This window comes from Rattus rattus, chromosome 10 (genome assembly GCF_011064425.1).
Source record: "Rattus rattus isolate New Zealand chromosome 10, Rrattus_CSIRO_v1, whole genome shotgun sequence".
NCBI lineage: Eukaryota > Metazoa > Chordata > Mammalia > Rodentia > Muridae > Rattus > Rattus rattus.
The window spans coordinates 9,834,664-9,846,601 of NC_046163.1; the positions used below are offsets into that span (position 1 = coordinate 9,834,664).

At 42.4% G+C, this 11,938-nt stretch overlaps 1 protein-coding gene across 1 annotated transcript in view; it reads right to left on the bottom strand.

Moving 5' to 3' along the window:
• Positions 1-11,938, bottom strand: part of Nckap5 (NCK associated protein 5) — a 555,868-nt gene that overhangs the window by 62,937 nt on the left and 480,993 nt on the right. Inside the window, exon 12 of the mRNA XM_032914699.1 lies at positions 3,427-3,741. Within this exon, the coding sequence (XP_032770590.1) occupies positions 3,427-3,741 (315 nt within the window). The remainder of the gene's footprint in view (positions 1-3,426; positions 3,742-11,938) is intronic.

Below are 11,938 nucleotides of genomic sequence, written 5' to 3' on the forward strand. Positions count from 1 at the left end.
GATTGAGCTGTGTGTTCTTGTTTTCCTTTGCTTTGTGCTAAGCATAGTCTTCCTTGTCCTTCCCTACCAACCTTTTCCAGCCTCCCCTCCTTCTCCACTTTGAGCCCCTACAGTTTCACTTCTAATTTTAACACACACACACACACACACACACACACACACACACACACCAGTATGTATCTACATAAAAAAAAATCTATGAACCTCAAACCACAGGAAACATATGATATTATCCTTTCTGAGAAATGCTGCATTCCTTCGGTATGCATACCTTCAGTTGCATGCATTTTCCTGGAAATGATGTGACTCTGTTATTAGTTGTATGTGACAACAATCCCATGGCGTATACACACCACATTTTGTTTACCCATTCTTTTGTTGATGGACATCTAGGCTGGTTCCATAACTTAGCCTTAGTATCTAGAGCTGCAGTGAGAATGGATTTGCAAGGGTTTCTTGGAGTCCTTTGGAGAAATACACAGGAGTGGTATAACTGGGTCATAGGGAAGAGTTATTAATTCTTTTGAGGACTCTCCATACTGACTTGAATAGCAGCTGGACTTTTTACATTCCCACTAGCAGTGGACAAAGGTTCCCTTTGGCCCACATCCTATTCAGCATTTGCTGTTACTTGTTTTCTTAACAACTGTTATTTTAACTGGGGTGGGATAGAATTTATGTGCTTTTGACTTGCAATTCTCCGATGGCTTGTGAAATTGAGCATATTTTTCCATGTGTTTGTAGGTGAAGCTGAAGGATCCTCATGGTAACTCCCTATTCAGAATGATGAAGGAAGGTGTTCTATAATTGAATGCCCTTTTATAGCATATATATCTATAGATATAGATGGAAATATATATATATATGTATATATATATATATAGATAGATAGATAGATATGGTACATCCAATGAAACATACATGGAAGAATGGAAGTGAGTAATTTTCTGGAAAATAATGTAACCGAAAATAAATATAAAGCCAACAGTGCCAATCTCAGAAAGATTCTTAGATTTTCTATAGCTACACAAAGGTATAGATCCACAGATGAAGTAAAAATAGAAGGGAAAGTATGTAGATGGTCACAGGTATTCATGGGAGAGAGAAGGGAAAGGGAGGGGAGGGATTATGAGTAAGAGTTGCCAGGACATACAATATATACTTGTATTAAAACTTTAATTATCAAAAGAACATGCCACATGGCCCTCGATAGCAATTTCTTCAGGTGATAAAAAGGTAGTTAGCGAGGCATCGATCAACACTGTGAGATGTGTTCAGATGTGTCCAGCTTTGAAATGGGGATAAGAAAAAGGCTATGTTCAACTGTGTAAATCATGCAGGAAGTGACTACTGGGAAGAAAGGAAAGGGAATCCCACTTTCCTTTTGCTCCCCAAACTTCAGCACTGCACAATTTCTCACCTAACAAATGGTCACTAAGAAAAGCATCAGAGAGTAGCCCTGCTTCGGTGGATGTCAGGATGGGTGACCCCAAGATGGCCTCCAGTCTGCTCACCTCACTCTCTCCCATATACCACCTTTTACAACTCTTTGTGACAATTTAATTAAGACACAACCCTTGGGATTTGGATGCAGCGAATGCAAGTGGCAAGATCAGAACAATCTCCTTCCTGTCCCCTTCTTATGAAGCAATTCAAAGCTTGTGGTTTCTATTCAATTTGTTATAATGACAGTGTTTAATCATGGAGTCTACTCGGCAGCCCGCTGCCGAATTGAGGTCACACATGCGACTATTCAGGCATAGAGCACATAATCTATAACTAAGATTTCGCCCCTGAAGCTCTGGAGGCTGTGCCATTAATTAACACTGCACTTATTTCAAAAATAATATGCATTACGGCCTTTAAAAATGTAACCTTGGCTTGGAAGGAGCGTGAGTCCTGATGAGGCCCCTTGGCCATTGCTATTAATGTATGAAGAGTTTAGTCACAGGAAGAGTCTGATACGTCCATTCAGACCTGTTTAATTAACAGCCTTCTCTTCTAATTTCTCAGAAACCCATAGCATAACCTCCATATGCAGCTCCTATCTGATCTCCTAGCCATAAACATAAGCATTTAGGCTTACGGGCCCGATTCTCGTGCTTATACACATCTTGTCAGAGCCACAGGAGCCAGAGTTAGGAAGTACTGAACATCATCTCAGTGTGCAATAAATATTTTTAATCGAGTGAACAATGAAAAAAAAACCTTTGACCCTCAGCTTGGCCTTGTCTTTAGTCATAAACGTTTCTTTCCACTGACTGCAGGCAGGTCTCCATGGAAAGGCGAGCTACTCTCCTCTGCAGTCAACACGCACTCTGCTGCTGATCAATCAAGCTGAGTCTTTACGGCTCAGCAGCATGCAAATGTACAGGAGTGAGGTAGAAATATGACAGAAGACTTACAGTTTCTGGGTAGAGGGCACATGTTTCAGGACCATCAATGTACTGGGGCTAAATTGTTGTTCTACTATATTCGAAATATAGTTTTAAAAGAAAAGATTTCTTTTTTGTTTTAACTGTGCATATAGATGTGTCTCTGTGCAGGTTATACACACATGAGTGCAGTACCTACAGGGGCCAAAAGAGGGCATTGGATCCCCTCGAGCTGTAGTTATGGACAGTTGTGAGCTGCCCAGTGAAGGTTCTGGGAACTGAACGCAAGTCCTCTTCGAGAACTGTATACACTCTTAACTGCTGAGTCATCTCTCCAGCCCTTATAGCCAACATATTCTATGTGGAGTTATTTTGTTAAGATAAAATCCCATGAATGTACACTGCATGCTTTACTTCATCAACTTACGTGGCCATCTGTTGGTCTGATCTTTCCTTCTATGAATGTTTCCTCCTTAACACTAAAAGTTGATGTTATTTTTGTCAATTAGCACATGTGCGTATGTTTTTGAGTATGTGCATGTTGATGTTGGGGAGTTGTCCATGCACGCATATGTGTGTGCACATAATAAGTGTGTGCGCTCTGTTGTATGGAGATCAGACAGAAACTGGCTATTGCTCCTCAGGCTCTTTGCAGAGGATCTCTCACTATCTTGGATTTAGCTGATTAGTCTAGACTGGCTGGTCAGCAAACCTTAGGTTTGGCCTTGTTCTAACATTCTTGCACTAAGATTACAGACATAATTTTTTTTTAAAACATGGGTTCTAGGAATTGAACTAGAGTTCTAGTGTTGGCCAACTCAAGCACTTAGACCCACTGAGCCATCGCCCCAGCCCCTGATAAGGTCTTTCAGGTGTTGCTTCATTGTTTGGTTGAGGGCGTGCAGAGATTGACATGAGTCTGCATTTCAGTGGGGCACAGGTCACTGAGTGACTTGTCTTCTGCTGGGTAGTTTCACAGGTACATCTGCAAACATGTTCTTATGGGGGAGGGGGGACACGCAATCTCATAGAAAAATAGATGGCACTTTACCTGAGGTGGTGGGCTTGGGAAGGTGACTCTGTGAGGCTCTCATCCCTCTGGCCATCATGCTGGGGTCAGATACGGAATGGATGATCGTGGACTCTGAGGAGCTCTGGCTGTCTGTGGAGGAAGGCACTTCACGGTCAAGGGTTTGGGCTCTGGCAGAGGATGGCATGGAAGGGGCTGGCTGGAGAGGTAGGAGGGGATCAGTGTCCTCTGGGGAGTCCTGCTGGCATATGTATCGTCCCATTGAGCGATTTCCTGAGTCCGGGAGGGGGAAGGTTCCAATCCCGCTGTCCAATGTTCTCATCTGGCAGTGCGATTCTGACAGAGAAACACAGAGGGAAATTAGAGACTTAGAGAAAGGATGGCCCTGAGGCTTGCTGACAGAGAAGACGATAAGAAGGTTGTTATTTGGATGTGAGCTGGAGGAAAGGAAGCATCCTGAGGGAACTATTTAGAATTTATCTAAAGGCCAGGGCAGGTGAGATGACTTTGTAGAAAAGGCCTTTACTTGATTTGGAAGCTTGGTGACCTGCATGTGCCCATGGGAAGGTGGAAGGAGAGAAAACAACTCCACAGAGTTGTCGTCTGTCCTCTACATGCCTACTATGGCCTATGTGCTCCTGCCCCTGACACTGTGTGGAGACACACACACACACACACACACACACACACACACACACACACTAATAATAATAAAAACGATACATTTGAAGACAGTGTATTAAATATCCTGCGAACTGCATGAAGATGAGCTTTAATTGAATATGAAACTGTCTCCTCCTCCTCCTAATGGTCCGTGGTAGGTGGACACAGTTGCATGGCCATACACACCAGATAGGTCTCCAGAGTGATGAGAGAAAAAGGAGCCGCCGTTAAGAGACCGGTGATTATTTTTGATTATCTTTATTTCAGTCTGGGGCTCATACAGCTTCAATTAGGTGAAGTTTATTAACTGAAATAAAGTGAGTAATGAGCACATGTAACAGACTGGAGTGCTGTTCTGACAAAGGGGATGGCGTGTCTCCTGCGTGAATTATCACCACTAGGCAGCTGACCCAGTCCTCAGCCTCTAGATTGGACAGTGAAGTCAGTTTATTTGAAATGTACTTAGGGGTCAGAGAAGCAATAGGCATGTGATATGTGTTTCCCAGACACCTTATGGAGAAGGGGTAGGGCTGCTCTGCCTCTACTACTTTATGTAGTGACAAAACTCATCGCAACCTATTGTGTTTGTGTGTCCATGTGTGTTTGTGTGTTTGTGTATTTGTATGTGTCAAGTCTAGAAGTCAATGTCTGGTGTCTTCCTCAATTATGCTCATATAAATATAAAACCATATATATGCATATAAAACCATATATATTTACCATATATATACATATATATATTTACTATGTATATGATATGATGCATTCAGTCAATTTTATCTTAATCTTCATAAGAAGTTTACGTAGGAAATTTCTGACAAAATTTACTTCTTATTTAATTTCTAAGATGCAAAAGTGGTTTACGAAAGCTAATGAGATAGTCTCCAAAATATGATTGTCATATAGAGTTTCTGATCTTACGATAAAAATCTCAGAATGAAATGTCCTTGTCATCTTATAAGCCTCTTTTAAGTCTAGGACTGGGTAGGAGGTGCATCTGGGATGGAATAGCTATGATATAATCTTTGTGGTTACCAGCTCTCATGTCTCTAGTGCTGTATGAAGAGTGCCTTGTAGTATGGCAGCCAATAGAGTGGGTTCTCTGCACAAGACGGGGTTCAAGCTATAGCCTTCCATATGTATTAAAGTTTGGTTTTTAACCAATCTCTGGAATTTAGACTGGCACTGTCGTACTGCACGATAGAAAAGAATGGAAAAATAAATGGTCCCATGGGTCAACTGCTCAGTGTGCTGATTATGTGTTAGGACAGACCTGAGAGGCATCTGTAAGTGTTGAGCACAATCTCGTTTAGCCTCAGTTAGTACCCAAACTCCAGTATGCCCATCACATTCTCCTCCTCAAACTTCTTCATTGTAAGTAGTAGCATACTGAGGACTTTTCAATACAAAGGTAAAATGAAAGGAAGACAATTTTGGAAGTTAGGAAGCTGTGGTTGTTTAAATGAGAGATATCCTCCTCTGGCTCAAGCATTCCAACACTTGGTCTCAGTTGGTGGTGCCATTTTGGGGAGGTCATAGAACCTTTGGGAGGTAGAGCCTTGTTAGACAAAGTATAGCACTGGGGCCGGTATTTGTGTGTAAGTAGTCTTGCCACACTTCCAGGTCGTGCTCCGTACTTCACACTCTTATGGTTGAGAAGTGAGCTCTCGTCTTTCAGCTCCTGTTGCTGAGCCTGTCACTTGCTGCTATGCTTGCTCGCCATGATGGATCCTCACCTCCCTGTAACTGTAAGCTCAAATAAAACTCCTTCTTCTGCAAATTGCTTTTGTTGTAGTAGTTTATCAAAGCAACAGAGAAGTATCTAATATAGGAACAGTGTCCTTCTGTAAAAGGGGGCTTCAGTCTTGACAGTATTTACTGGATGGAGTGAAGCTCAGTTCCCATCTTCAATTAGGTGTCCTTCCCTTAGTATACTATAGTGTTTGGATTCAGCTATGGGCTGTAGGGAGGTGCTTTTGTCTTCTAGGCTCAGAAAGGCAGAATCTCAGCCTTTTTCACTTCAGGGCCTCCACACGGTCAGCTTTACTGTTAACCACTCTTCCAGATAACTCACTGAATGAGAATGGTACCCACAGGTTCAATTACTTAAATGTTTGGTTCCTAGTTACTGGACTATTGGAAAGGATTAAGAGGTGTGTAACTGGTGGGTGGGATCTGAGGTTTCAAAAGCCCACATCAGCACATCAGGCTCTCTCTCTGTCTCTCTCTGTCTCCCCTCAGACCCCACCTGCTGCCTGTGCAAACTCTCAGCTACTCCTCCAGCACCGTGCCAGCCTGCATGCCACCATGCTTTTCACCATGATGGTCATGGACCCAGTCTCTGATGTGGTCAGCCATCCCAACTAAATGTTTCCTTCTGTAAGTTGTGCTAATTAGAACAGTAACTACGATATTCCCAAAGGAGACTCCATGCTCACAGAGTGATTGTTAGAACAGACGACGAGCTGTTTATATGAGAAGATATATTCTCAGGAGTTTTTTCCTCCCTCCCCCTCCTCCCTCCCCCCCCTCCTCCTCTCTTCCTTCCTTCCTTCTTTCCCTTCTCCCTCCTCTCCCTTCCTTCTTCCCATATAAAAATGTTGAGTGTCAGCTGGCTGCTTAGCCAACCGAGCTAAATTGTGTGCTCCCGGTTTAGTGAGAGACCTTGTTATTGAAATGATCATAGGAGCTAGAGAGATGGTTCAGTGGTTGAGAGTACTTGATGTTTTTCCAGAAGTTCCAAGTTCAAGTCCCATCACCTACATGGAAGTTTACAACTGTCTGTAGTTCCAGTTCCAGGAGCTGTGGCACTGTCTTCTGACCCTTACTAGAACAAGACCCATATGTGGTTCATAGATATACATGCAGTGTATATATATATATATATATATGTATATATATGTATGTATGTATGTATATATATGTATATATATACACATACACACACATATATATGAATGTATACATATATACATATATACATACATGCATGCATGCATACATACATACATGTGATAAAGTATAGAGCAACTGAGGGTTATATCTGAACTCAAACTTTGGGCCTCCAAATGTTTATATACATACATGCACTCATAATTCATACATATATGAACACATACAGACACAGGAAAGGGAGAAAGACTATTAGCTTTTCTTTCAGAGATCTCCACCCCTAAGTCTGGATATTTTTGCTAGGTCTCTAAAGGTCCAGAACAAAAGAGTGAAGGAACTCTATGTTTTGTGCCATTGGCCTGGAAGTTTCTGGCATCCGTCCCCTCCTTTCTTTCCCCATGAGCACACAGTACTGTCAGACCAGAAGCTGTAAACCTGGCTCGTAGAATTCCTAAGTTCTCAGAGGGCTATTTGCATAGACACACTCAGAACCCACTTGCTAATAACAACGTTTTCTTTCTAATTTCTAAAGATCCCGGATGGCCAATGTAGGGGACAGGAAGGTGTCCTGTGTAAGAGCAGATGGAATGGGCTGCGGGCGGGCAGGGGCTCAGGCAGATGCCCGATTTCACCCTCAAGCAGATTCCTTCAGAATCCATCTACCTTGGGAAGCCAGGATGTATTGAAAGTGCTGATGCGTCTTTCTGTAGTTTCCTTAAAGTGCTATTAGCTTCCTGTAGTGCACAAAGAGATCGTAACTTGAAACAGTGTTGGCTACTGTACTTCTGAGGCAAGTTATTTTTTCCCCTCTCAGAGAACTGTAAGAACTCATAAAATAATTAGATGGCTGCCGGAAGACCAAAGTTCACAGGACCAAGCCTGCTTGGAATTTTCAATGAGTTCACTTGGTCTTGCCCTAGACAGATGTCAAGTTCATATCTGTATCTGTGAACGTGGCTGCCAAAGGTGCCTTGCTAATGAGTTCAAAGGTTGGGTCACTCAGTGTTCCAGCAGGCTTCAGTCTTCCTAGGTCACCAATTACATCGCTGGCCTTGGCTCACCTGCTCACCTACTCCCATTACTCCATTTGTCTCCTATTCGTCTCTCAATGCAAACTCTTATACCTGCCACTGCTGACACCTCCAGAAGTTTCACAGGATGAAACTTTCATTTCAAAGCTGAGCTTAGAACAAAAACCAGATGACTCATTGAAAAAAATTCCAGCTCTCAGGACACAGGCCACTTGAGCACTCCTCAGCCCAGAGCATCAGGGATGCACTGCGGCTGGTCAGCAGCAGGACCTGAAAAAAATCTTACAAAGTAATGGCCTCCGAACCTTCCTTTCCTGACACAGTGAACGCACTGGAGGTGTCTGGTTTGCAAAGGGACAGATGTGCTTTCTTTTCTCAGAACAGGATACAGGCATTTCCAAAAGGACCTCTCTAAAATGATTCAGCTAAGGAGTCTCGTCTGGCACAGACTTCAGGAGTGAAGGAAGTGACATTACTGGAGAGGTCAAGAGCAGCTCAGGGACAAACAAGGAACGGAGGTCCTGTTTGAGATGGTGGCAGGGAGGGAAATTTTAAGAAATGTCTCCTACGGGACTTTTAAACTTTTAACTTCAGGCATTAGATACAAAATCCCCAGTTAGTGCTGGGAAACAGTTCTTTTAGGAATGCCTGCCAGGTAAGAATGGAGATCTGAATTTGGTAAAAATCTAGGCATGGAGGTACAGAGCTGGGAGGGTGGAGACAAGAGCCCCTGGAGCTCCCTGTACAGTTAGACTAACCAGTGAGCTTCAGGCTCACTTAGAGACCTTATATAAAATAAAATAAAATAAAATAAAATAAAATAAAATAAAATAAAATAAAATAAAATAAAAAAACAAGGCAGAAGGCAGTGGAGGAAGATATGCATTGTCAGCCTCTGGCCTCCATACACATAAGCACATGCATAGCTACATGCACATATTCACAAACCACATTGACATGTACCTCCCAGTACACACACACACACACACACACACACACACACACACGCACACGCACACGCACACGCACACAGAGTCAACAAAAAAGCAAATAAATAAACAAGGTGAATCTGAAGACACAGAAGAATGAAATTGGAGACCACACACATTGGGACTGGAAAGATTAGATTTACAGAGCTGCTTGGTTTCTTGCTGATTTGGGGTGGGGGGAGGGAATCAAGGGATGTTTGACTTTCATAATCGGAGTTCATTTCTTTACTCAGTCCAGGAAATTGCTGACAATGCAGTGCTTAGTAAGTCTCCATTAGCAGCTGTGGGTAGGGACTGAAGGCTTCTATAGGTACTTAACAACTGTATACTTAGACATCCAAAGCAAACCAAGGTGTCGTCCTTGAAGCCAATGCAACACTGTTTGTGGCAGCAAGGTATGTTTTACTAAATAAGCAATCTTTTATTTTTTAATATATTCTTTTTTAAATGGATTAATTGATTTATATTTTTATGTGCAGTGGTGTTTTGCCTGCATGCATGTCTGTTATACAGCATAGGATTCTCCTAGAATTGGAGTTCCAGACAGCTGTGAACTGGTATGTGGGTGTTGGGAATTGAACCTAGGTCCTTTGGAAGAGCACCCAGTACTCTTTTTTTTTTATTGAATATTTTTGTTTATATCTCAAATGTTATTCTCTTTTGTTTCCTGGCCATAAGCCCCCTAACCTATCCCCCACCCCTTCTCTATAAGGGTGTTCCCCCTTCCCTTCCCCTTCTCCCCCAACATTTCCCTACACTTGGGGATCCAGCCTTGCCAGGACCAAGGGTTTCTTAGTTCAATGGTTTGCTGCTAGCATTTGCCTCTGTATTTGACATGCTCTGGCTGTGCCTCTCAGGTGACACCTATGTCAGGCTCCTGTCAGCATGCACTTCTTCGGTTCATCAATATTGTCTATATATATGGGCTGTATACCCATGTGGGACAGGAACTGAATGGCCATTCCTTCAGTCTCTGCTCGAAACTTTGTCTCCATATCCCCTCCTATGAATATTTTTGTTCCTCCTTTTAAGAAGGAGTGAAGCATCCACATTTTGGTCATTCTTCAGTTTCATGTGATCTGCAGATTATATCTTTGGTAATTTGAGTTTTTGGGTTAATATCCACTTATCAATGAATGCATACCATGTGTGTTTTTCTGTGATTGGGCTACCTCACTCAGGATGATAATTTTTAGTTCATTCCATTTGTCTATGAATTTCATAAAGTCATTGTTTTTGATAGCTGAGTAGTACTCCATTGTGTAGATGTACCACATTTTCTGTATCCATTCCTCTGTTGAAGGGCATCTGGGTTCTTTCCAGCTTCTGGCTGTTATAAATAAGGCTGCGATGAACATAGTGGAGCATGTGTCTTTTTTATATGTTGGGGCACCTTTTGGGTATATGCCCAAGAGAGGTATAGCTGGATCCTCAGGCAGTTCACTGTCCAATTTTCTGAGGAACCTCCAGACTGATTTCCAGGGTGGCTGTCCCAGTCTGCAATCCCACCAACAATGGAGGAGGGAAGAGCACCCAGGATTCTTAACCACTGAACCACCCTTAAGCAATTACCTTTTGGTAACTAAATCCTTGTGAATGAGTACATTAGAATTATTAATTAGCAATTAATGAGTGTGGAGCAGAATAGCTATGGTTGGGTACAAGCTGTATTGTGTATAAAGGTGAGCGAGCCATTTTCTTAAGAGATCCACTTTGGAGCCAGAATCCTCAGTCATAAAAAAAAGAAAGAAAGAAAGAGAAATTGTGTATATGACTTTGCCTCTAGTTAGACTTGGGACATTACAGGGAACAGTTGAAAATTAGCTCACATGATTTGTAGTCAATGACCTGTCACTGTGTCCTGAGACATGTTCTGAGATATTACACAGGTTGGATATCCCTTACCAAAACTGCTTCAGAGGGTTTTCAGTATTCACATAGCCTTTCAGATGACTCTCTAAAGACCCAAAGTTAGAAACATTCTAAATTCAAAAGATTTTTATATGTTTATGTATGTATATATGTTTATGTATGTATGCATACTATATGTGCACAGGCTCTGATAACTGTTCAATGTTTATGTGTTTGTGTGTGTAAGCTGTTGTTCAGAAACCAACCTTGCCTATTGTTCCTTCAGTGCCACTCACCCCGTTTTTGGTTAGGTGCTTTGGCTTGGCTTTGAGACAGGGTCTTTCACTAGTAGGTGGGCTTTTTAGCCAGAGAGTCCTAGTCATCCATCTATCTCTGTCCCACCAGAGCTGGGATTAGGAACTTGTGCCACCATAGTTGGCCTTTTCTTTGGTTTTGTTTTACATCAGTTGTAGAGATTGAACTCTAGTCCTCATGATTACAAGATGAACACTCCCAGATTGAACTGTCTCCTCAGTCTCTATACCTAGAACTGTGCGAGCATTATATCTGCATCTCCAAAACCTGACAAGCATGTTGGGTTTTGGATCATATCTTGGGCAGACCCAGGCCATGACTGCTTCACTGCAATGAACTCGTCCCTTGCGGATTCAAATGAATCACATTACTAATCATTTTCTCTCTTTAACACACAAAGATCCCAAGAAAACAGAAAACACGAAACCTAAATCTCTCTCTATTTTCATTTTGAAAACTCCTGCTCTATCTATAAAACCTTGAGCTGAAAGCCCAGTGTGGTAGCATGGAGACGGAGGCAGGGGCATCCCTGGAGTTTGCTGACCAGCTAGCCTAGGGCAATTGGTGAATTCCAGAACAGTCAGGGACCTTGTTCAAATCAACACAGTGTACAGCACTTGAGAAATAGCTAATCACACACACATAAACACAGACACAGACACAGACACAGACACAGACACACACACACACACACACACACACACACACACACACACACACCCCCACCTCAGCCAGACACACAGTGAAAATCCATCACAACACAACAGCCATTTTATTTATTATTGGGCACAA